Source organism: Lytechinus variegatus, chromosome 14 (genome assembly GCF_018143015.1).
Source record: "Lytechinus variegatus isolate NC3 chromosome 14, Lvar_3.0, whole genome shotgun sequence".
In the NCBI taxonomy this organism is placed as follows: Eukaryota; Metazoa; Echinodermata; class Echinoidea; order Temnopleuroida; family Toxopneustidae; genus Lytechinus; species Lytechinus variegatus.
In genome coordinates, this window is record NC_054753.1 from 15,756,584 (window position 1) to 15,784,171 (window position 27,588).

The window sequence follows — 27,588 nt, forward strand, 5'->3', positions numbered from 1 at the left end:
TATATTCTGAGACACAAATACATATTTTTTTTTAATATATAATAATACAGTATACCACAATCAATAATCACATTATTTTTGTAGTATCATTATCAATATTGAAATTTCATTCATATATTTAAATAGAAGTATGACTTTAACAATCAATGTTACGATTCCTGTATTTGCCAAAGAGTAGCCAACATAAAATACGAAATAGAAAAAGCATAACACATCCCATAATTACAACACAGATTGCTGCAAGTACATGAACAGCTGCATTTTTTATCATCCTTTAGCATATAGCCACAACTAACAATTAATTCTCACAATTTAGATCAGCTAAAAAAAACACCTACTACATGTAAATAAGAATCCTAAAAGTATGCAATGAACTAAAAGTTTGACCCACAAAGTTATTAAAACAGAAAGAAATTCAACAAAATAAATATTTGTTCATCATGATCACATGTATGGCTTGTGGTAATCATGCAATGAAAATATACAAAATCGATATTGGTCTTTACAATTAGACATAGACGTGTATATTAGAAGTCTTTCACTAGTCTGCAGACACAGGCCCTGATTAAAACTGAAATCAACAAGTGGGTCTTCACACAAAGATTAGCACATAAAAAACTTGCTGTTTCAATTTAGTTTCTGGGCAAGAAGGACTCTATAGGCTTTGCATTAAGAAAACTTGACTCGAGCGAAGGGTCTACACAGGAAACAGGTCTCTCGAATTTCGAGCCAATTGCTCGCCCATCACGTGAGGTCATTGAACTGCTCCAAGAGATCAGAAGCCGACGGTCTCTTCTCCGGTCTCTGTTCAAAGCATGGCTCCAGGATCTTCTTGATTCTAGGATCAACCGATGTCAAAGCATCCGGTTTACCCATCTGGCCCGTAAAGATGCGAGCCAAGAGGGCCAAAGGATGCGCTGAATCTCCCCACAGCCGCTTCATGGAGTAGAGCTCGACCAACGTTCCCGCGACCGACCAAACATCGTGCTTGGGCGAGTGCCTGTATCCGGGTTCCGTTGAGCCAAGTGCCTCTGGAGGCATGAAGCAAGGTGTGCCTCTCATATTGGCTGAGGATTGGGACATGAGGTTTCGGTTCTTGATGTGGGCCAGACCCAAGTCACAGATGTAGGGACGCATTGTCACCTTGTCGACCTGACAAAATAAAACATAGTTAATGAAAAATGCATTTCATTTCCACAGTATACAATACATACATCAAATGTATGAATACAAATAAAAGCAAAAAGCAGGTAGGGATTGTGTGAAGTTTACATTAAAAAATAGACACTTTAATTCAAACTATAAGTCATGACAGGAATGAATTAGTTACAAGGGAAATAAGACCTTTTACTTGGCTAGACAAAACTAAAATTAGAACCCCTGTAAATTATTACAGCCATTTCCTGACAAAGAAAAGATCCAAGAGCATGGTAAATAAATCAATGAATGTAAAAATCATGTGAAAGGTAAAGATAGGTAAAGATAAGATAAAGTGCTTGCTCCTAACTTTATTGACGCACTTTATTGCAAATACAGAGCAGAAATATTCACAATGAGCACTACAGGAAAGGAGAAGAGAACTGAAAGAGGAGGGTACATTTATCAATGATAGTAATTTATGAAGTGCCTTTGATCTGGTTGACTACATGTATGAGGCATAGAGTGATTAAAAAAAGTTAAAGGAGTAAGGGATTACACAAAAAGATACCCAGAAATGGAAGATGAAATAATTTCTGATGCACTTACTAGTATATTAGCAGGCTTGATATCAAGGTGCAGAATGTTACAGGCATGCATGAAGGTTATGGCTTGAAGGATCTCACAGGATATTTGAAGTCTTTTGGCCCAGTCTAGAACAATCTGAAAGTAGAATTATTGACAGGTGTCAATAATAAAGTAGATTATTGACAGGTAACAATCATAATAATAATAATAATAGGCATTTTCATAGCATCATCTACCTAGAACAATTTATTCTGAGGCACATTAATTATTAGTACCCCGCCTTTAGCTCGAGCTGCCTTCCAGTGCTCAATGCATTCAAAATGATACTCCATATCCTCTGACTTGCACCAATAACAACCTTTGAAGCCGAAGAGCCGATGCTAAAATTGAATATGAAATATAATTTGAGTACCTTATCATCTCCTCTGTCAGCAAAGATAATCGCATGTAAGCTTGGTCCTTCAATGAATTGCATGACAAGGAATGCATCCTGCTCCTGGTAACCCAGAGCCATCATCTGAACGATGTTAGGATGGGTTGCCCGTCTGCATGGAGAGACCAGCATGGAGGAAATGAAATGAACCTAGATCAATTCTCATCTGCGAGCAGTCAAACTTTTATGTATCTACCATCGCAAGATCTATTATATGATGCACACTTGATGCAATACAGGGCCCCCATCTTACAAAGAGTTACGATTAATCCAATCAATCGTAACTACTGGAAATCCATCAGTGTCATAATTTTTTCTACTGGAAATTTGCAAAATGTCCTTTGTAAGCAATTGTCAAGAAATCAATTAATTTATGGATATACCTAAAAAAGGAAAAATCTAGAATTTTTTTAACAAACATGCATTTTGTACATTGACTTTACTGGCTTTCCAGAGTTGCGATAGATCAGGAGTCTGTTGCAGAAAGAGTTGCGTTTAAACGCAAGTCAAAAAATCAATCGCAAGTCCAAAATGCGCGCTGTTGATTGGTTGAAAATCAAGTTGCGCGTGATTTTTAGAGTTGCGTTTGATTGCAACTCTTTCTGCAACGGGCCCCAGACCAATCAAAACTCTCCGTAAGACGGGCCCCGGATTTATCTATGGGATCTATCTACAAAAGGTATTATATAATGTATCTATTTATTCATGGGATCTATTTACAAAAGGTACTATATAATGTTTCTATCCATGGAGAGACCAGCATGGAAGAAATGAAATGAAACTAGATCCATTCTCAACTACAAGAAGTCAAACTTATAGGTATCTGCCATTGCATGAAAAATACCATTTTTAGTAACTTTGCCATCTAATGGTAACTTCTTCAAATCCTTAATTTTGATTGGCAGTTACCATGGTAGTTACCAATGGATGGAAAAGTTACAATCATAGTAACTTGTTTGCAACAGGGCCCTGAAATATAATGCACACTGGATGCAACGCAAAATCATCCACAAGTTACCATAACGATGAGCAATATGACTTTTATGATCTTTGACCTTGTGACCAATTCAAATCGTGGAGCGTTGTGGCCCAGTGGATTAGTCTTCGGACTTTGAAACAGAGAGTCATGGGTTCGAATCCCAGCCATGGCGTAATTTCCTTCAGCAAGAAACTGATCCACAGTGTGCTGCACTCAACCCAGGTGAGGTAAATGGGTACCGGTAGGAAGTAATTCCTTAAAAAGCTGTGTGCGCTATGAACGCCTAGCTTATCCGGGTAATATAGGAGCGCCTTGAGCACCTAACAAGGTGGATATGTGCGCATTATAAATACCCTATATTATTATTATCTGATCATACTAGGGTCGATTCCAATGTGCATAAATGGGACTCAATTTGTAATTGTTTGATCAGAGTTCTTCCTTTATAGCAAAGAAAGGTGTTTTTCATGCAAGAATACTTTGATATGGGGGCCTAGAAAACCTTTTTTTTAAATTGAAATACTGGGGTAATGTATACATATAGAGTTACATGACCTGGGAGTGTTTCATAAAGAGTTAATTAAGTGTGACAGCGTCATGTTTAAGCAAATGTTACTTCACACATAATCTGATTGATGGCTATGTGGTATTGCACATCTCCTGAGCATGATCTGACCAATGAGGTGATGCGTTATATACTATATGCAACTGAAAGCTAAGTGCAACTATATACTTAAATCTTTCTGAAACACTCCCCTAGAACTCTTTTTGTTCTCTTCTTTCTCCTATTTCTAAATTCCTTCCTCCTTTTCCTCACTACTTACAAAATCATAGGTATATAGATGCCCCCATCCCTTAATTAATGAACGTACCTGTGTATAGCAACCTCCTTTTCAACTTCTTCTTTTCTACTACCCATCATGGAGATCTTTTTGACCGCTACTGGAGTACCCCTCCAGGAAGCATGATGGACGACACCGAACTGACCCTTTCCCACCATACGGCCCATGTCAAGATCAGAGACGTCGATCTTGTGTACCAGGTCAAATACTTAAAAGATTGAATGAAGGAGGAATATTATGCATGTAATTCAGTCTAGCTTGGACTGTGACTGTGAATGCCAATTTGAGGATGGTCACAGATCTAGTAGGATTATATATGATAATGACAATAATAATAATATCGATAAAACTATTAATAATAATAATAATGAAAATAATGATAATGTTATCCAGGTTAGCCACTTCAGTTCTAAAATCCGTTCTACCAGCGGGCCCTGATTAACATGATGTTATCTTTGATAAATTTCTCATTAGTTCAGTTTTTTTAGTCTCCATATCCTCCCTTATTTTAGAATGTAGATATTTTTCTAGATTTCCCCCTTCAATAGTTTCAGCTTTTATTTCCACCGCTGACATTTTTAAAAAGATTCAAGTACAATCTCTATGTAAATATAGATGATTATAAACACTAAAATTCAATGTACCAGGAACGTGATGTTGTGAAAATCAGAGGGCAATACCCTATCAAAGATATTTCTGTCTGTGATTCCCTTCAAATGAATATGAATTAGATATATATATTGTAAACAACAGAGTATATGTTGTTACATATAAGAAGAATTGTAAAAGCAATTACATTCATTTATTTAGTTATTTCCTCTTTAAGGATATTTATAGCATAAAATGATCAAGAATGTTCCAGTACAGCTTTGTTGGACATAATTAATCTTTGAGTACTCTTTGTTATTTCTGAATATAGATTGCTTTATAATAGACTTGTATTGGTAGTGGAAATGAACAATAGGCTTAGCTATTTTGTTGACATTGTTGATTTCAATGAGGTCATTGAAGAGTGTTTTAAATGTAGACTGCTCTAAAAATGGGCAGAATGTTCTTTTTAAAGACAATACCAGAAGCTTCCAGAAGAGTGAATACTAGAAGCTTCTAGAATAGTTGAAATGTGTATGTATAAGGTTGCAGTTTCTTCAAGGATCATCATATCAGATCAGAACTCAGAGTTTCACGCCAGACTTTATGTCAGAGCAGAGTTTATTTCCACCTGGAATAATTATCTTCTCTGGAATTATTTGCCCACCATCAATGACCTGTTTGCAGTTATTTAGAGAGAGGAATTCTCAGTTCTCATCGAGATCATCAACCTGTTTTAATGAACACTTATAAAACCATGGATTGCTGAATTTTACTGTGAGTCATCATCAACATCGTCTTCATGGACATTTCAACTCATTACAGTGACTCTTGTTATTCATCGTGCTTCAACATCAGTTTCATCAATGCCAACATTGTGAACTTTAATTTACGGAATCTTCGCCAAACAACTTGGATTATTACTCAGATATATTGCACATCTGTCACCTCACGAGATTGATGTAAGACCATTGTTTGGTTTTATTTTGTTTAAGTACATGATTTATATCCTGTAATAAAAAAAGGAAATCAAGTTTAAATTTTAAATCTTAATTTTTTGATTATTTGTTGCAGTATCATAACAATGTATTGTTAAATCATTTTAATTTTCAGATCCACAATAATGTAAAGTTATCTAGCTTACCCATCTTAAGTTATTTTAAGTTCTATCTACACATAGTTTCCTTAGCTGTCTAAGGAAAAGGAACCTTTGATTACCCGTCTTATGATATGTACCTTCGATCTTTGGCTTTCTAGCTTTCTTTCCATCTCCTGATGTATCAGATTGTTGTTGCTGTTGACTATCTTCCGAGTCCTTTCTTATCCGCTTTGGAGAGCCCTTATCAGTGGCACTCATGCTGTCATCTCCCTTGAGGATGATATCATCATCATCAAGAACGATGGCGTTCTCACTCAGCCGTCCCTTCTTCACATCTTCGTCCTCCCCAAGGTCCTCCCATGAAGACATGTCATCAGCCCTGAAAAGCAGATATTGATACTTGGTCGGTGTTTCATAAAACTGTTTGTAAGTTGCCAATGACTTTAGGCACAACTCGTGACTCTCTATTGGGATTAATATCATGAGCAACTGAGACCATGTTCCAGTCATGCGTAAAGTCGTCCATAGCTCTACAAATATCTTATGAAATACCACCCTAAGACGCACATGTTGATACTTTTCTTGCAGCTCAAAAAACCTAACCCAAAATGATGATGATGAGGATGATAATAAATGAGGATGATCATTATTATGAATGATGATGATGATTATTATTATGAATGATGATGATGGTGATGACGATGATGATGACAATGATGAATGATGAATGGTGATGATAAATGATGATTATTATTATTATGAATGATGATGACCATGATGATGATGATAATGATAGTGATGTTGATGATGATGATGATGATGATAATGATAATAACAATAATGACAGCAACAATGATAGTTAAGATGATAATGATAAAAGCAAAAATGGTAATAGGAATTATACTGGCAACAATAATGAGAAGTAAAATAATCAATTATAATCATCATCATAATCATTACAATTATGGATCGATCGATGATGATGATGATAGTAATGATGATGAAGATGATGATGTTGTCGATGCTGCTGCCTACGACAATGATCATTATAATACCGGCAACGAAAATAGTAATATGAATAATAACAATAATATAATGAAGATATTACCTATTATACTTATCATCATAATCATACGGTAATTCCAATCATAACAATGAAAAAATTACAACACAAGTTGACAAGCAGCAACAAAAAAATGATTCAAATACCATTATTGGAGCAAATTTAAGATGAAAATCAACCATATACAGCTATTTAAGGCTAAAATAATTTTGTCTGTTTTTTTCAGTTAAAATAGATACTGAGGAACTACAACACTTTTATAGACAATGAAATTGTTATGGGTATTGAATTACGTCTTGTCATGTGCAATCTTCTTCAAAGTCTTTTTCAGCTGGGCATTCTTGACATAATACAGCGGAGTCCGACATTTGACATTCTCTAGGTCTAGGGAAGCCCCATTGAGAACCATGTAACACAGTGCTGCAGCAGCACTGTCATCGACACCACAACCCTTAAAACGTTGGCGAATCTGAATAAAAAGTACAGAAAATGTGACATGTCATTCTTTGTACAGGCAGGATGTGTTTCTCTGTGCTTGATCATTATTAAATAATTCATTATCTAATGCCAGTGGTATCCATAAAACATGGGTAGAATCTAAAAAAATGACACAACTTACTGCAAATAAAGTACTTATCTCCAAGAAATCATAATTGGAATCAAACTCTTAATTCTTGTCCTTACTGACTAATTTGTTGTTGTCAAAGAATGTTTACGAATATATGAAATGAACAGTGAAAGAAGTTGCTTTGGACTTATTTGACTTGTGGCAGTGTCTAGAGGGATAATTCTAGCAATCAAAATCTTGAGATAGCAATGAAAAATAACAATGATCCTTATGGGATGGTTTCATTGTCATTGGTTTTCTCTGACTATTTTCTATCATCCAATCAGATGCAAGGATTTGCGGTAGCTTTCACAAATAATCACAAAAAATCACTATTCGTTTTATTAAATGCTCCCTAGAATGCTAGATGACTCCAACACCATGCATAGCACATGGATGTTATGACTCATTCTTCCATGCTGTTGTCTCCATTAGGGCAGGCATATGTGTGACCAGCCACCCCAAGACCAAAAGATAAGTTGGCATAGAAGGTTCTTTATGAATAACCAATTAATATGGTCTTCAAACAGAAAAATATAGAAAATAATCTTTATATCTGAAAGAATAATTCTTTTTCATACTGCCAAAATTTGAAGTTTTCAAGTGACAAGATAAAAGAGTTTCTTTGACACCATTTATGCAGACTGTTTGAAGCTTCATCAATAATGCAGTGTGCACATCTAATGCTTGAGTGAGTCCCAAACTTCAAACCTTGTTTTCTCCTTAATATTTTGAAGTTCTGGTTGAACTTCTTCTGCATTTAATCAAGCACTTATGGAGGTTTTTGTTGATTAATTCTTCACTCTATCTGTTTAAAGCTTAGCATGTGTTTTTTTCAAGCACTTTGAAAATCTCAAAATTCATTTTGGGCAACCTGTCACGTGCCAGACCAAAGTCCACACCATGAATGAGAATATAAATGCATTATCTGCTTCTTCTCAGAATATTAAACCCTAACAAAAGACAAACATCCAGACAAAACTCATACAAGTCCATCCAAGTCCAATCTCTCAGCTTTGATTGCATGCATGCCCTCTGTTGTGACAATAATATAGGATATTTATATTGCGCACATATCCACCTTGTTAGGTGACAAGCATTCATAATAATTGGTGGTGGCCTCCAAAAATCCAAGAGACATCAACAACCCCAATTATGATGATGGACATAGAAGTAAAGAAATGTGACATGCTCATCCTTAGCCCATAGTTTAATTTAATTGATACATACCCAATACTTTCGCTAAAAGTGATATTAAGTGCATTGTGAATATAAAAATCCATAATTTTTCAAAGTATGTCATATGTATTTCAGTTCCAAACATTCATCTCATTAAAAGATTGAAGTCACTAAGATGTAATAATAATAATGTTTTATTTACCCAGGGTAGCCAGCTAGGAAACTTCTCTACCAGTGGGCCCTGCATAACATAACATGTTATCATTACCCTTCTCCAATCTAAATGATGAGCGCCTAGCAAGAGGGCAGAAGGTCCCATTTTTATAAGTCTTTGGTATGACTCGGCCGAGGGTTGAACCCACAACCTCCTGTTCATGTGGCAGACGCTCTACCACTGCAACTGAGCCACCACGCCCGGTAGTTGGAAACTAAAATTTTTGTCTGCAAGGACATACCTTTCTGAGGGTGGGGGTGTCATTGACTTTACTTGGATCTCTCGCTCCAGCATTGGCCAGGAGATGGAGCGCACTATGATCATCATCACCTTGGAGATTGATGTCTGCGCCTTGTGAGACCAGGAACTCTATGCTCTCTGACTGTCCCTTGGTAGCAGCCAGGTGTAGGGCTGTGATACGTTGCACGTTCTTGGCATTTATATCAAGCCCATGACCCTTCCATGAACAAAAAATATATATATTCTTACTTTAAATTTACAAGGAAACATCATCACTTTCATTGCTGAAATAGGAAACTGAATTCTTGAATACAAATAGGATTATTATTTCATGATTTTTTTAATGATTTTCTGCATGGAGAAACAACAGGTTAGTATTCTATGCTAGGAAACAGCTGTTTATTATAGAAAGTTTTAGGCCCAAATTCACAAAGGTGGTTTTGAAAATCCACGGTTGAGTCCATGGTTTATGCAGATTTCCTGCATAAATTACACTTAATTTAGCGCGTATCGGGCACATGTATAAAAAATGTCCAATGCTGATGCGCACTTTTGTCACAGTGTGCCAAATTGACACCTGTTACCATGGTTAGATACGCTATTTTATTCACGAGTCCACTGTTTGAAGAGTGGACTCATGAAATAGCATTGATAACTACCGCAACAGGCGTCAATTTGGCGCACTGTGACATAAGCGCGCATCAGGATTGGACATTTTTCATACACGCGCCTGTTACGCGCTAAATTAAGCATAATTTATATAGCAAATCTGCATAAACCGTGGACTCAACTGTGGGTTTTCAAAACCACCTTTGTGAATTCGGAACATGCCTGTGTTTCCTACTATAAATGTTTTACTATAAACTTAAATCACAAAACTATTCAAACCTAATAACAGACAAAAAATGTTATAAATCACCACAAAGTTTGTGAAGGAATAGGAAAACTTGGTCCATTTGAAAGCAGCAATAAATTGTAAAATTTATCGCAACAGCAAGGGATATGTCAATTTGTTAATTCATAATCCCTCACTATTTGCTTGTAATGAATATATACCAATGGAAATGATAAAATCCTCACTTATAAAATTATATATTTCTAAGAAATTTATCCGCCAAGTAGAGAAACAAAACTTTTTTTTCACTTGAATCTTATTCTTATTTCAAAAATGTACCAAGCCAATGTCATATTGATTCAGAGTAACATACCTTCACAGCCAAAATGACCTTCATGACTTCAACATGGTTATTAATGGCAGCAATATGTAAAATGGTATGTCCATCGTCTCTTGGAACAGCAATTGATTGAGGACAACTATGAGCAATCAACTCCGCAGGTCTACAATTTTTGTCAATGAAAAAAAATACATATGAAGTTTAAAAAGAGAAAAATCACAATTCATGTTGAAGAGAGTATTTTCTTTGAAGATGAGGGAATTTAATTTTAAGATGATTGAGCTTCTAACAAACTACAATCTTCCTTCTTTGAAATCATACCCATGGTTTGAACATGTAAACTGAATCTGACTCCAACTTTCAAAGTAACAGCACATCAATCTATTTGAAGTCTAAAATGATACATAGATTTGATATAAAGATAGAGCATGCATCCAAAAGATAACAGCCAGTAAGTAGAAGAATTATTTTGTAAATGGAAAACACATCATTTAAACCTTCACAGAGAGCACTTAGGGCACTTGCTTTGATGGTGAAGTGCTGAGGTCTTGTGAATATGTCTGTTGGCTACATATATCAGAAGGTTCAGAGTTCAATTCTTGCCTCAGCACAATCTTCTTTCTGCAAGGCTTTGATCTATATTTGCCACTTTCGACCAAGATGACTTAAATTGGTACCCATTTATAAAATGAATTCCTCGAAATGCTTAAAAACACCTTATTGGTAGCTAAGCACAAAGGTGACAATATGCAGCACTTAGAAATAATCAACCTTTATGTACATCCAATCCCCATTTTTCTCAAGTTTTACTTTTCCTCATAAACTGAGCAAGTCATTGTCATTTGAGAGCATTACAGAACCAAAAAAATCCATGAAGGTCCCACATAATGGGGTCAGATGTACATATTTTATGAAATTGCCCATTTGTATTAAGCACTAAATAAATGATATCATTTTACTAGAGCAATGTCCCTCCTACATTTCAAATAGGCATATGTATAGTAAATCTTCAGTGATCACATGACATTAAATAATTTACAAACCTCTCTTACGTTACAGCTCAACGATTCAATTCAACCCTTTAAAAAGTGATCTGAGACTTACTCGGGTCTATTCATGTAAGCGGTAAGTTGGAGAGCCGTCAACTCTTTTTCGTTAGCGAGAGTTACATCAAGGTTTGGAACTTTCACCAAGAGTTCAATGACATCGGTGTTGTTCTTGACGACAGCGTCATGGAGGGGAGTATCTTTCTCTGAATCCTTCAACGATATTCAGAGAAAATGTATGAATTTCACTGATTACAGATTCTTAAGCTTTAGGGTGGCATTCTGATTACTAAACCTGGGTTTAACAGTAATCTCAACTAGAATTTCAAAGACCCAGACCGAAGCTAATAGTGAAATTGACAAATAGGAAACATATGAGTTACATAGTACAACAATGTAGGTTTTATTCATATTCACTGCTTGCTAGCCGAGTATTTTGCCTCAGAAAAACCATAATTAACATCTTTTAACGATAGGCTTTTTCTTGTGCTTTTCACCAGCCTCAAGATCATGACGTTGTGATTACATAGGTCTCTACAGAAACAAGCTGGGTGATTTTTCTGCTTTCAGACTATACATTTGATACTTTTTTAGTTTAGAGAAGAAAATGGCACTGATAATTATTCTGTGCTCAAATGGATGGAAACCTACAACTCGATCATCACTAGATTTTTTTTTCTTGGTTTCGCAAAGATTTTCCATGAAAATATGGGCTACAAAGCTGCTATATAAGTCCACTAACGCCACCTTCTGGCCAATTTTATCATGGGCCTCGAGGTCTTTAAGGAAGTATTAAGAACATTTTCTTCATTCCTATTACAGTTAAGTCCCCATTATAGGTCATACTTGTTATTGACTAGAGGAAAAATTCCTAAGACCAAGGATATCTAGTCAAAACCGTTTTAAGCAAGCCTACGTCTAAAGTGAAAACCAGTCTTTAGTGGCCAGCAAAATTGTCTCCCATTTGAAAGGAATATGTGTCTATCAATGCCACCTGTCTGCAGTGGGCACATCATCTGTTTTCTTTGGGTGGGCTTAATAGATAGGTTGGACTGTAATTGATTGGATACCTCATACCTGTACGTTAACATCGCATCCAAGATTAATCAAGACCCGAGTACAGTCAACAAGCCCTCGGTAGGCTGCCTGATGGATCGCCCTCCTTCCGTTCTTATTAGCTCTGTCGATATCAGCTCCTGTACCGATCAAAAACTTTGCAATTGCTGGCTCATCTCTGTTGTGAATTCAAAAATTAGAACATAATAATTGGCTACTCTGAGCAAGCTTGACTGAATATACTTCAACCTCTGCTACAAAATGCATGATTATTTGAATAAATGAATATGGTTTGGACAGAGCTTACTTCATGCTTCAAAAGTGATTTGACTATTGACTACTGAAATAAAGACATGATGTACTACTACTACTACTACAACACCAAGCAATGTTTCAGAGGAACAAGCATCACAGAAAATTTCCCATTTTCTTCATGAAGTAATTCCTAAATGAATGTCATTCCTGCATTCACCCTTCTTTCAAGAAGCATTTTACCAGGAAATATACATGTATACCACTTTACTTCTAAACTGAAATTAATATGATGATTTTGACCGGAGTGATTAGTGATTAGACCATCTTGGCACAGACAAAATAACTATTAGATAGTGGGTATTATACCAAGTGTACAAAGAGCAGACCAAACTGTAATATAGACCAAATCAATAATAGGCCTAGACTAAATGGGTCTTGAACCATGCGGTAGAAGACATAAGACTATCTGAAGTAATTGATCACTGAAAAGGATCATTTAATTATTGTGTAGACATGAGAGAACTGTTCTTTATTCCACAATCACACCAGAATTTCTCATGCTTGTAGCTATACAGACCAAGGGGATATAATTTCCTGCCTGCCACATGTAACCTCTGGGTGCTAGAGCTGTCTTACAAAGATTTATGATTGATCCGATCAACCTCGACTATATGAAAATCCATCAATCTCAAAATTTTCCTACACGTACCTTGCACAATTTCCTTTCATAACCAAAGAGGAGCATACTAAATTGTCATGAAAGCAACAAGAAGTTTATGAATATACATCATATCTTGAAAACATTTTCAACAAACCTTCCTTTTTATCTGTTGACGTTGCTGGCGTTCCATAGCTGTGTTTGATCGGATCAATCACAACTTTTTGTAAGTGCATGCAGGTCCTTGGTTTTACTTACCCCTCAACAGAATAATGAAGGGGTGTGCTTCCACCATTATCAGAGACATCGATCTCAGCTCCTGCCCCCAACAGGGCCTGCACCACCTCAAGGTGTCCTTGTACAGCTGCTCTATGAAGGGCGGTCTTCCCTCCTGCTGTTGCATGTGCCTGTAATATTTTCATAATGATATACGTACAGTGTGCAATTGTATGACTACCATCATAGACCACATTTACCATGTCAATGGCATCAGGGCAGCATTTCATGAAAGGATTGTCAAAGGTTTGATCCAACAGTTCCCCTTGTGGCAGTGCATGCTTCTCACCCAGTCAATATCAAGTAAAGTTGTCAGATCCGACAACCTGTTGGATAAATTGTTGATGAATTTGCTTTCCTGCCCTGACATCTCTATATATCTGAGACACTGTAACTTGATTCTCAGTTGACACTGAACCATCAAATTAATCTAGGAAAAACAAGGTTGACAACAAGCTAACGCCATTCCAGGCCAAAATCCACTCAACCAGTATGACTCAATTATGTTTATGTTGTGTAACATGAAATGTCATTCCATAGATATTGTATCATGCAAAGTGCACGTGCTTTGTGTGGTTATGGTTAATAAAGATTTTTAATTACACTATTCTAGAATCCTCTGAAGTATACCTTAAAGTGCAGTTATGGTGGCAGCAGTGGGATTTGAACCTACGCTTTCAAACTAACTTGTGTCTAAAACCCGAGGGGGTGTTTCAGAAAATGTGAATACCGATGCGCACAAAATATCTGGCATTCCCCCTGGCATTCAAGTGGTTAAACTCTCTTTCTATAATTCATTCATTGATATTTGAGTTGTTTGTATTGTTTATGCAATTTTCACTTTGCCAAATAAATAATAGTAACAATAATAATATCTGATTATTGACACAGAGAAGCTCAAGTCCTCTAAGCATAATTCAATCAATGCAGTGATGTATTTTACATCACCTGCAAATTTGAATATAAAAGCGACTCTAAGCCACACTTATACATCTTTGTGAAACTTCCCCCCCCCTCTCGTTGGAAAGATAAATTTCAGATGATTATGGAATATATGATTCACGCATCTATTAAGTATTTGCAAGTATTTGATAATGAAGCTCATCTTTAATTGCATCACTCCCCACTACTCTACAGGTTATAACAATATGATTTGTCTATAAGTATCTTCTGAACTTGATACCCAAGAAAAATTCAGTCAGGCCCTGAATTTGAGACGATTACCATTTCAGGTGATTTGGACAGGATCTCCACGACCCGTTCAGTATTGCCAATCTTTGCAGCGTTCATCAGCTGAGCTGCTTCTCCTCCATCGCCCGACTCGTTATCTGAGGAGCCACTATCTTTTCCAAGTAGAGACATCAAGGCTTTCAATATTGCTTCATGGCCACTTCCACCTATAAAAAGGGAGAAATGTTGGACGGTTTGATATAATGACAACATACACACATATTTCACATATTCAAATAGTTATTTGGATATTCTGCAAAATGGGTGCTGCTTCATGGTACATAAGCTTTTGATGCTTCTTAGGAAGTTATTTTTCAGGTGTAATTCTGTTATCATAATTGATTAAAAAGCCTAATCAATATAATCCAAATTCAAAATCATTCTCAATTCTAAGGTTTGTATGGTTGGTTGTTTTTTTCATTTTTTGGTGGGGGTCATTCATGGAGATGCTGGGGTCCCACAATAAGACCCATACACTTAGAGAGTTTCACGAACAAGTTATCCACGAGAGCAGCTTATTCTAGTATTATACAGTATTTCCCTATTCATCATGTGGAGGATAAGGCACCAAATATATAAAAGCAGCGTAGGTTATACATGTAGATGAGAGTGATGGGCGATTTTGGACTCATGACAGCCTTAATCACCCTTTTTTGTGGGGGGGTACAACCATCTTTTCTAAAGTTGTCCCATGACCTAAACACACACAATATTCAAGAACATTTATTAAATGATTTTTATATATGGCAGAATGAGGAATCGCTATGCCTACCAGCAACGTTGCATGTTGTACAAAAAAGGCAGCAGTAGAGATCAGAGAGAAAGCCCCCCAACATAAATTCAAGAAATGTCATATTGTTGAAAAGAAATATCCCATAAAAAATGAAAATCGTTTCCTACGTTGTAGGTACAATGATTTTATTATCATAAATATTCATGTTACATAAAATAAAATTTGATAATAATTATAATAATAATAAATGCAGTTCTTGTATAGCGCATATCACATTATGTCATAACGTCCCTATGCGCTTCCAAAGGACTTGTTACCCTGGCTTTAGCCCTTATACAATGCGCTGGCTTTTCAAGGAATAAATTCCTGCCAGGTACCCATTCATCTCATCCGGGTTGAGTGCAGCACAACGTGGATGAATTCCTTAATTGCTGAAGGAAATTACGCCATGGGTGGGATTTGAACCCATGACCCTCTGTTTCAAAGTCAGAAGACTAATCCACTGGACCACAACGCTCCAATTTATGTAACATACCTAATAATTTGCGGCCAAGAGACTCCACGCCCTGGATGCCTTCATCGTCTGTTGAAGAATTCTTCTTGAGGATGGACAGACAACAAGGGTGCCAGGACCAAATCTGTTCCTTCCCTGTCACGCGCAATCGACTGTTATAGAGGGAATCAACTTTTATCACTGTCCCTTGCGATCCAAGACACTGAAAATAGATATATTCAAGCACCGTCTCATAAATCTTTTTGTAGAGTTATGAATAATTAATTTGTCGACTACAGAATCCCATTCATTCTCATGGGCTTTGTACAAGGGATCAAACATGTCTAGTAGTCAATGGGTTGACAATATCCTGAATTAATGAGAAGTCCAAAGAATACATTACATTAATGTAACTAGCTAAGCTGGCAAGTTATTACTCTTAACAATACTATCAAAGATTCCCAAGCCTAAATTCTTTAAAATTTAGGTTACAAAGTTTCTCCAAGATACTCGTTAGTGTATTTAACTCTTCATCACTCATACATTATATTTTTTCAAATTGTTTTACTCAGCATTACGAACCATGATTAGTTTTTGTTTTCCTGACGTTGATCCGTAATATTCGCTGTGAGTGCCGGGGCAAGACTCTGGAGACTAGTGATCTTGCTTTTTTTTCATTTTCTATTTTTTCTTTCTTTTTTTAAACTGGATTCATGCCCCGGGGGCCACTTCCATTCACGAGTGGATACCATGCGCGACCATGGGGTCTCGAAAAGCACTCTGAAAATGCACCCCTTAACAAGTATTGGTGTGTGAAACCCTACCCTTAACACGTATTGGAAAAAAAACGACACTCTTGCCAAATATTCCCTGAAATGTTTTATTGTTAAGGGTCCTTCGATCGTTGGCTTTTACCTTATTTGCTTTAGTACGACCCCACCTTCTACACCTCGTGCAAATCGGACTCCAAACACAAAGTGTTGGGTCAAAAAGGACATCCTTTATAAAACATTTTAATTTTGTTTTTTCATCCCTGCAAATTCGACCCTAAACACATAATTTTCCTAGCGAAATAGATACCTTTTTTTCATTATTTTTGTGTTTTTTACACCCTTATCACGTTACGTACGTAATGTGCCCTATCGTGAAAAAGACATCCTTTTTACATGTTTTTTTGGTCGCGCATGGTATCCACTCGTCAATGTAAGTGGCCCCCCAGAGATTCATGCTAAAAATTCTACCATGTTGTATTTGTGTTTTGTCTACATTGTTCACACAAATATGTATAGGAGGCTGCATTCTACAAGCTTCCTCCATTTTCAACCTGATACATGGTTATCTTGATTATTATACATATAAGGTTTCCTTGTTTTATTGATGATAATTATATCAAGATGCATGTAGCAAAACTTATTGTAAATGATTTTTGGAAATGGAAAATAAATGAAATGAATTAAAATTACAATACCCTTATAAACTTTTTTCCAATATATATGATTCAACTACTGTACTTAATATCCTTGATGAAATTTCCATTGATGCAAATGGTGTCCCTTTCCATTCGTAACATGTATGTTTTTTGTAACTTGAGAGAAACTAATAACTTTATACAAGTATGATTTTCATAAGGTGGGGTAGATGGGGTGTCCCAAGTACTGAAACAATTGGGGGAGAATGAATGTGTTTGACATTTTGTCTCATTCTCTTCAGAATTCTCTTCTCATTATTCTCTTCAATTTAATTATGATTCTTTTTATAGTTATGATATTACTACTGGAATTCACTGACATGAAAATGAAAAGGAATACTAGAGAAGCCATTGTCAAGCTTCCTGGTTTTTCTCACTGCTCTTTGCTTGAATTTTTGTATAATACATGATGCATTACTTTAATGAGGACGATAAATAACTAAATCGAAATAGCAATGAATCAATCAATAAAAACTGAATTTTTGACTGACCTCCTCCATTCCATCCACCCATCCATTTTGACTGTTTTCTTGAAGATTCATAACGTACGTAAGGTTTTGATTGATCTGCACAAGGTCTCCCTTTCCTATCTTTGGAACCTGGAAAGAAAAAACAAAGGATTAATAATAATAATATAAGTAATAATTGATAATGATATAAGTAGTGATTAATAATGATATAAGTAATGATTAATAATAATATAAGTGATAATAACTTTGATGGTTACAAGTATACAAAATGTTTGTATAGAGGTACATGTATAAAGGTAAAATAAAGGACATGATTTTTTTAGAGAGTGAGATACAGAAGGAATAAGTATGAAGGAGATGGGCATGTTGATGATTGGGTGAGAGTTTGTGAGGACATTGTGGTCTAGTGGATAAGACTCTCATCTTTCCATCTGAGAGACGTGGCTTCAATTCCCGATCGTGTTGTTATTTCCGTCATTAAGAAATTTACCCACAATTTGCAGCACTCAACCCAGGCGAGGTAAATGGGTATCTGGCAGGAAGTAATTCCTCAAAAAGCTGTGATTGCCGGAATCGGTAGACTAGCTAAGCCGGGGTAATATAGGAGTACCTTGAGCACCTAACAAGATGGATACACATGTGCTATACAAATCCTATATTATTTTTATTTATTATTGTCTCGTTGCATAGGATAAGTTTAGGTATCAAGGTAGGAAATCATTTTTATTCAGTATGGGCTTTTTTATCCGCATTGGGCAGTCGCTGAATTATTTGAGCTATTTCTTCCATTTCAAGGACTACTTTCTTGTGGAAGGAGCAACTATGCTGTAAAAGCATTTCTCATAATTCTGCTGTATGTAAACAATTAACTGTGTAAAATAGTATGTGTGGCAGATCTTGAGGCGATATTAAACAAGACGGTCTGCCGAGAAGCATTTAATTGGGGGGTTTAAAGGCCACCAGCCGCACACCTAATTACGAATGTTCGCAATCCGATTTGGAACAAATTGCACTTTGCTCATTTTCTCAAGATGTGAATGGAACACATCATTTTATTTGGGGTTGAAATTAATTGAAAGAATATTATAACCATTGCAAGTCCTTATTTTGGAGTAAAGGCAAAAAATAGTTTCAAATTGTAGCAAATCATAAGGCTGCTATGACGTCATTACAACTAGATAATAAATTCGCATTTATTCTAAGAAGGATGACAGCATAGTTACAAATTTGATCATAGGTATTCGTACAATGATTCAGAACATTACACAGTAAGACATTCCAAGTCTCAATATTAGCACCAAATTCTTCTACATTTTATTCTGAAATCGGGTCGCATGCAGACCAGTCGTAAGGTGTGCGGTCGCCTTAAGGGTCAACTTTGGCTGTCATTAGGACGAAAAAACACCAGTCGCTCTCATGTATTTCCTGTAAGCTGTTAGGTGTGTGTGCATGTGGTGAGTGTAGGTATTTTGGAGTATGGGTAGGTGTCTTGATGTGTGAGGGCCTATGAGTGTGAGGGGTATGTGGATGCAGACTCGGAGCTTATGGGAGGTCAGGGGCAAGTGTGGGGGAGTGTATAGGAGTGTGTGGATGTGTAAGAGCTAGTGGGTTTATGGGGGTGTTTATGTAATGATGTGTAGGTAAGTGTACAGGGCTTAAGAGTGTATGAGGTGACTGTGGGGTAAATGTACATAATTGTGTGGGTGCCTGAATGTGTAAGGGCTTTTGGAAGCAGGATCGAGGTGATTGTGTATAGGTGTGTGTGGATGTGTAAGGGATAGTGCGGGTGTGGGGTATTTGATTAGTTTAGATCTTTATGTGGTGTGTGTGGGGTGTGTGCAGGGGTAAGTGTAGGTGTTTGTGGGTGTGTGTCTAGATATGTTATGGTGTGTGTGTGATTGTATAGTTGTGTATAAATTTGTAAGGGCTTAAGAGGGTGATGGGTGACTGTGGGGTAAATGTAGGTCATTCTGTGGGTGCCTGGATGAACGTGTTAGGGTATTTGGAAGCAGGAGGTGAGTGTACATGTATGTGTGGATGTGTAGGGCTAGTGGGTGTGTGTGAGTGAGTGTTGAAGTAGTGTAAGTCTTTATGTGGGTGTGTGGGCTTAGGACAGGGTAAGTGTGTGTGGGGTGTCTAGTTGTGTAATGGTGTGAGTGGATGTGTAAATGCTATTGGGTGTGTGGGGTGAATGTGTAGTCTTCATGTGGGTGTGTCGGGGTGAGTACATGGGCAAGTGTAGATGTCTGTGATGGTGTATGTGGGTGTCTAGATGTGTAATGGTGTGTGTATGGATGTGTAAGTGCTGTGGGTGTGTGGGGTGAATGTGTAGTCTTCATGTGGGTGTTGGGTGAGTACATGGGTAAGTGTAAGTGTTTGTGATGGTGTGTGTGGGTGTCTAGATGTGTGTGGGTGTCTAGATATGTGTGGATGTGTGTGTGTTAGAGGGTGTGTGTGTGTGAGTGTGTAGGTCTTCATGGGTGTGTCAGAGTGAGTACATACGTAAGTGTAGGTGTTTGTGATGGTGTGTGTGGGTGTCTAGATGTGTGTGATGTGTAAGTGGTAGTGGGTGTGTGGGTGAGTGTGTAGGTTTTCATGTGAGTGTGTCGGGGTGAGTACATGGGTAATTGTAGGTGTATGTGGGTGTGCAATCGTGTGTGGATGAGTGTACAGTTGTGTATAGATGTGTAAGGGCTTAAGAGTGTGTGGGTGACTGTGGGGTAAATATACTAGTAGATGATTGTGTGGGTGCCTGCATGGTAAGGGTGTGTGGGGGTAGTGTAAGTGCTAGTGTAGGTCTCAATGTGGGTGTGAGTGCAGTGGTAAGTTATGTTTGTGGGTGTGTGTGGGTGTCTAGATGGGTATGGGTGAGTGTATACTTGTGAATAAATGAATGCCTGGATGTGTTAGGGCTTTTGGAAACAGCAGGTGAGTGTGGATGTGTAAGGGCTAGTGGGTGTGTGGGGTTGTTGGTTACAGTTTAGGTGTTTGTGTGGGTGTAAGATCTTTTTGGTGTGTCGGTAAGTGAGCTAGTGTATAGGTCTGTGTGGGAGTATATGGGCTTGTTGGTAAGTGCTTACATGCGCAGGGTTGGGATTCGTGCGTATGGATAAAGGGTTTGTGGGTTCAATAGAGATGAGTGTATGAGTTGATGTAGCTATAAGCTGATGTGTGATAGTGTGGGGGAGAATAGATAAAGAGCAGCTCAAGATTGCACAAGAAGTAAAACATGGAGGTGGAAGTAAATTAATCAAATAAATATGTGGGAGTGGGTGGAAGTAATTCAAAATGAGAGTATGTGTGTGTGATTAGTATTTTGATAGTAGAAAGGGGGGCTAACTATTTTTTACAGAAAGTAACCATGGAGCAATAGGGGGAATGTTTGAACAAACAACACAGTATTACATAAGATTCATTATCTTAGATTAAAAGCATGTAAAGATCAACGCAAACATTTTTAGTTTTTGGTGATGGAATTTTTTTAGAGAGGATGTGTGTGATACTCTGCAGAGAGGGGTTAGTCTACAGGAACAGACCCCGAGGGAAAACCGTGATGAACAGGTGGGTCTTCAAAGAAGACTAGGACAGATCAAGTTTGCTGTTTCAATTAAAGGGCCTGCAGTACACAAGTAGACTGCATATTCAGACCACGTTGAGTGAAGGGTTTATACAGCAGACTAGAGAGCAGATATGGGCGAGTGTATGTGTGTGAGTATATGGTCCATATATTCTGAACCCAGGTTTATCTTAGACCATGGTCTAACTCGTTGCTAAAGTTATGGAAAGCCAAACATGTCAAACTTTGTTCACTTGGTATGTTTCTTATGTTTACTGTGCTCTAGCTTTTCTAATTTGTTAGTGGTGAAGACAATTATTTCATTTATCCTTCCCAGCGACTTAAGAATGATTTGAGAGTCAAATGAGCTGATACCATTAACTTCTACTGTTCAAGTCACAATTATCACAATTGGCTATATCCATATTTAAACCACAACTTTAGACCAGAGTTTAAATCAAACTTTAAAATGTGGGCCCATGTGTGTATGTTAATGAGTGCATTAAGAGAAATATCCGAGCAGCAAATTATCTCTAGATTAAGAAAGATAAACACTTCAGACTTACCTTGTTCAGTACATCTGGATTGAATGTGAAAGTTTGCTCTGCTTCGTCTGCGTAGGTGACCTGTACATTCCCATTCAAGTTGACACCAGTAACCTTGGCAACCTTGCCAAACAGCTAGAAAGTTATTTAAAAAGTATCAAATTGACTTTAGAGCATATTCTGAGCGACAATTGTGAATGTTCTACCTGCTAATCTTGGAGAGAGGATCAAACATAATTAAAAAGACAGACCAGTTTGGATGAATAACTTAGTGGTATGATGGGTCATACACTGTACCATCACAATGTAAACACAATTGAAATGTTAAGACAACTGCAATTTTAACTCAACTGTAATTTTAACTCAACTGTAATTTTAACACAACAGCAATGTTAACACAACCAAAATGTTAATACGACAGCAATATTAACACAACTGTAATGTTAACACAAATGCAATGTTAACACTATAGTAATGTTAACACTGCAGCAATGTGAACACAACCACAATGTTGATGCAACCACACTGTTAATATGACTGCAGTGTTAACTTTCCCATAATGTTAACATAAGAACATTTATTATGATAAAAATGCAACCATGCTACTCACATTCCCCATATCTGGTATCCAACCACACCCACTGCCTTGTTGCATCATATGTAGCGTTTCTCTATCAAGGGTAATGGCTACCGCATCTCCGACCTTCAAGCCAACCTCTTTACCTGTTACCATGACAACCACATCAACAGGATCAGAAATTTATCAGAAGAACTGAGTCAAAACAAATACTACATCATATATAATAGTTTAAAATAATGATGATAACACAAAAATAACAATAATGAACGGCAGTAGAAGTAGCAGAAGTGCAGTAATAGTAGCAGCAGTATAGGCAGTAGAAGTAGTATTAGAAGTGGTGGTGGTAAAAGTAGTAGTAGTAGTAGCAGTAGTAGTAGTAGTAGTAATAATAGTAGTAGTAGTAGTAGTAGCAGTAGTAGTAGTAGTATTACTATTATTAGTAGTAGCAGTAGTAGTAGTAATAGAAGTAGGAGCAGCAGCAGTAGTAACAGTAAAAGTAGTAGTTTAGAAGTTGTGGAGATAGTAATAGTTGTAATAGTAACAATAACAATAATAACAATAATAATAATAACAAAAAATACAAATCATAATAATGATAATGAACATCTTTGTTGGAGAGAAAATGCCTTACTTCGTCTTGGTCTTGTTTCTACTGTATCACAACAAAAACGCTGAATTTCTTTATCATTATAAAAATATATCAAAAATTTATATTCTTTCCATCATTGACATTGGTATGTACAGAGAACATATTTGAAACAAGCTATTGTCTCAACCCCCAAACTTAAATAGCGTGGGATCTTATGTCTATTCCAATAATTATCTTTAATGTTTGGTAGGGAAAAACAGAATGATGAAAATTTGAATGAAAATGGATAAGCAATTAGACAGTTATGGTTGTTTTAGAGTTGACATCCTATTTAGATTTCAAATTTGTAGGAAACTATGAACAACTTTACTTCCCATATGCCATGTACTTTATTATCATGGATTTGTGTTTCTCTCCTGGGGCAGTAATCAGAGTATAAATGAAGTAGTATATTGTTCATTGTCCTCATGAAAGAAAAATATAATTCAAAGTAAAACCGTTTTGAAAAAAATTATATTCTAGCCATTTTACGTAGTGGAGTAACTGGAAATGTAGTTCTTGCCCTACATCACTTGACATCACTAATGTGGCCAATTTGAAGTCTCCATAGGTATGGTGATTACAAATTTTTTACAACTTTTAAAAATTCATACCTTTCTTATTGTTTTTCTGATATTGTTTAAACTGTCACTTATTCATTCTTGTCTGGTTTTTATTTTTCCTCTGAAAGCAACTTTTATGTTTGGGTCAATTCTCCTTTCATTCACTGTGAAGGATAATCATAAAATTCCATTTTCAGATTTACTTGCACCACCCTTCTCTCCCTCATTCTTTCATTCGCGTCCTTTTTTCTCCTGATTATAATCTTATTACTAACATTTTTATACTTTTTTTATTCATCTTTATTATTATTATTTTTTGTTATCATTGCGATTATAATTCAGATTACTTTCTCTTGAGTTTGTATTCACTTACCCGCTTTATTCTGATATTTTGTAGACTACTTGTTTTAAGCTCATTTCCTGTCGGTCTCCATTATTGTATCATGGAATAGCTCTATGATTGTATATAGTTTTGTTAATTATGTCTTGAAACTAGGTTTCGGGGCTTGCCTTTCGTACAAGCTTTGCTTTTCATCGCAAGTCAGTTCCACATTCTTTTCAAAGATAATTTGGTTTCTGTTTAATTTATCTTTAATATTTGTTATGAACTATCATTGAATTGTCTGTGTTATTTTGAAAATGTATAGTTTCTTAGATTGAATTTTGTTTATTTTGTTGAACGGAAATGAATAAAATCTAAATCTACCAATACGATACCTAAAATAGGTAGATGGCTGGCATAGTAGCTAATGCCTACGCCGGGTGTGGTGCACCTTAGATCCATTTTCCCATCGTATCCAACTCTGTGAGTGGTGATCCTCCGAGACTGGTTCCAGCGGACATTGACGCCTGACCGCGGTCTTTCCGAGAAGGGGCATACCTCACGAACAGATCCCCTGGAATCTGATACACAAAATGTATAACAATATAACATGATTGCAGAATATACAACAGGACCCTGTCATACAAAGAGTTGCAATTGATCTGATCAATCGCAACTATATGGATGGCCAGCAGCTAACATCCATTATGCATGCTTGTTCAAAAAATTCTAGATATGAATGTATATCTAAAGTCATTGATATCTTGACAGTTTGGTGTGTTCTCCTTTGTTTACAAAGGATATTTTGCAAATTTCCTGTAGAAAAAAGTTTGATACTTTTGGATTTCCATAGAGTTACAGTTGATTGGATCAATCGTAACTCTTTGTAAGACAGTGCCCAGAAAAACAAGTAAGAAGCAGGGGCAATATATCATGAGAGAAACATGTACAAACGATTTCTGCCATTGCAAGGTTAATCAGGGGCCCGTCTTAGAAAGATTTGCAATTGATATGATCAATCGCAACTATGGAAAGCCAGCAAAGTCAACACATAAAATGCATGTTTGCTCAAACATTTTTTTCTAGATATGAATGTATATCCATAAATTCATTGATTTATTGACAGTTTGGTGTGTTCTCCTTTGTTTATACAAAGGACATTTTACAAATTTCCTGCAGAGTAAATTATGATCATGGAATTCCATAGAGAGTTGTGATTGATTGGATCAATTGTAACTCTTTGTAAGACGGGGTCCTGGTGGGTGTTTCGTAAATTTGTTCGTAAGTTGCGAGCAACTTTACAAGCAACTGGTAATTCTTTCTTGTGGTGAATGACATACACCAAATTTTCACTGATGTTGATTTAGCGCCTAAGAAAGGATTGCCAGTCGTTCGTAAAATTTACTTACAGTTTTAAGAAACAACCACCAGGCCATCTCCAAGATAGAGGAATAAACTGGATTTAAAACCTAGATTTTATTATTATTTGTTTGGCGTCACCTATGCCTGGGAGGCGAAAAGCGAACTGAATCGCTGTGACCCGCAGGTCTCTCCTCCCGATACAATTGATTGGGGGGAATGCAGGTGGACCACTACACCGGGGTTTCCCCCTACTCTTATACGAATAGTGCAATGGGTTCTTAACGGGCAAAGGTGGTGACTCTCCTCTACACGGGTCCACCATTTAACATCCTATCCGAGGGACGGAGTGTTTTCCATTGTAACATAGCCTGCATCTATGAAACATGGGAGAGACGTTTACACACAACGCACTGGCTTCAGTCACCCGCCCATGGTGGACTTGAACCCATGATCTTTGGTTCGATGGGCAGACGGGTTACTGACTGAGCCAACACCGTTCTACTTCTGATATCACTAACTACAGGAATAGAATTGGTTCTTGCATGAAGGCAATTCAAAGCAACTCATTCTTCTGCAAATGCCAATACCAAATAAAACCCTACACAATGTTGCAAAATTATATGGTGGGGCTTGCTTCTTTTGTTCTTTTGCAAGCACTACTCTTCAGGTAACCCTCCTTCATTGTCCTACATCATTTTTTTTTGTGGCTTAGCTTTGTCACCGTGACATTCATTATTGTTAATCTAATACTTTTCTTAATTCAGTCCCTGTTTTTCTCTTGCTGAAAATCATGTAAACCTTTGACTTTGTACATTGTAGTATTTGCTTGTATCATGCTGAGGGGAAATAAATAAATATATTTATTCATCTATTTGATTATAAAGTCTGACAACCTCGTAAAGTAATGCTTCCACCACCCAAGATTAGTGGACAATATGACATATAAAGATTAGCGTTATGTTTGAATCCAAATAATCAAACTTTATGACAGAAATTTTTGGTTTGAAGTACACGTTTATTGTGGTTAATCAGATCTACAATCAGGGAACTACGCCCCCAGACGGTATCAGTCGGCATAGTGTATTTACAAACACAACAATTAGGAGACAATAAACATGTGATGAATATCCATACCATCATCCTCATCGCCTTCCCAGTCCTTTCCTCTGCATACTTCTGCTCCTGGATACAATCCTCTCGATACTGTTTTAGTTTCACCAAACCGAGGCCCCAAGAGTATCCTAGACAAACACAAACTACTGTTACTCATAAAAAAAAGAAATAAGAAAAAATTGCCTGATTTACACAGTTGCTACCTCACTTCTCTTTTTATATATTTATCTTTTAATATTTATGGATAAAGTTTTTTAAAAATCACCACCAAGACATGGCCCCTGGAAGTGGAGGTGATGGGGGTGATTTGTCTAAGGGGTGCTGTGCATTTATTATAAACCATATAGGCACACCCCCCCCTAAAAATCAGGCTGCTTGGCTAAAAGGTAAAAATTTGACCAAAATTACTTTCATTTCAATTGGCGCAAGAACCTTTATTGTGTGTGTGCTTGTCAAATTTCTTCTGATCAAAATTACCTTCATTTTGGAGTAAGAACTTTTTTTTCTTTTCGCTGGTCGCATTTTGTTTTTTTTCCAAAGCAGAATCCCCTCTTCGAAAACCATTCCCAGGGCCCTATTCACCAAAACCCAGATTATATGAATGGAAATAAGGCTGTGTGAGCATACCTGCTCCCATTGCCCCATTTTGTAACACAGAGGAAACATTACACATTCATAATAAAAAAATATTCTAAATTTCAAATATTTTCACACTTTCTTTCAAAAAAGAGCTAAATCTCTTGTTAGAATAAAATATTTTGACAAACCCTGTTTCTTTCCGGCTAACGAAGCGTGTGAATGCATGGGACGTGTCGTGTTTGTCATCCATGTAACACTGAGTACAAAGGTCATAATCAGGGCAGTTCTGATCGCTGCATTTCCAGCGCATGCCAGCAACGGGCTCCGTCGAACAACTATCACACTGAATACCTAAATGATTCACGCCTGGGGAAATGAATAATGATGATGAAATTGAGAATGATAAAATTTAAAAATTTTCGAGGAAGGATGTTCGTATTATATCAGGTAATTTTGTCTGGTGGGGCAATCACATGACCCAATCGATCAAGAAAAGGCCCCCCCCCCCCCT

General features: G+C 36.9%; 1 protein-coding gene across 1 annotated transcript in view; it reads right to left on the bottom strand.

The window, feature by feature from the left end:
• Positions 1 to 27,588, bottom strand: part of LOC121427698 (E3 ubiquitin-protein ligase MIB2-like) — a 33,227-nt gene continuing 5,639 nt past the window's right edge. Inside the window, exons 3-21 of the mRNA XM_041624221.1 lie at positions 27,266 to 27,443; positions 26,520 to 26,626; positions 24,419 to 24,604; positions 22,541 to 22,653; positions 21,952 to 22,065; positions 17,851 to 17,958; positions 15,934 to 16,114; positions 14,660 to 14,832; positions 13,418 to 13,566; positions 12,268 to 12,424; positions 11,249 to 11,403; positions 10,178 to 10,307; positions 8,971 to 9,186; positions 7,023 to 7,198; positions 5,804 to 6,045; positions 4,010 to 4,187; positions 2,138 to 2,270; positions 1,747 to 1,860; positions 1 to 1,152 (exon numbers count right to left, since the gene is read on the bottom strand). Of these exons, the coding sequence (XP_041480155.1) occupies positions 745 to 1,152; positions 1,747 to 1,860; positions 2,138 to 2,270; positions 4,010 to 4,187; positions 5,804 to 6,045; positions 7,023 to 7,198; positions 8,971 to 9,186; positions 10,178 to 10,307; positions 11,249 to 11,403; positions 12,268 to 12,424; positions 13,418 to 13,566; positions 14,660 to 14,832; positions 15,934 to 16,114; positions 17,851 to 17,958; positions 21,952 to 22,065; positions 22,541 to 22,653; positions 24,419 to 24,604; positions 26,520 to 26,626; positions 27,266 to 27,443 (3,218 nt within the window). The 3' untranslated portion in view covers positions 1 to 744. The remainder of the gene's footprint in view (positions 1,153 to 1,746; positions 1,861 to 2,137; positions 2,271 to 4,009; positions 4,188 to 5,803; positions 6,046 to 7,022; positions 7,199 to 8,970; positions 9,187 to 10,177; positions 10,308 to 11,248; positions 11,404 to 12,267; positions 12,425 to 13,417; positions 13,567 to 14,659; positions 14,833 to 15,933; positions 16,115 to 17,850; positions 17,959 to 21,951; positions 22,066 to 22,540; positions 22,654 to 24,418; positions 24,605 to 26,519; positions 26,627 to 27,265; positions 27,444 to 27,588) is intronic.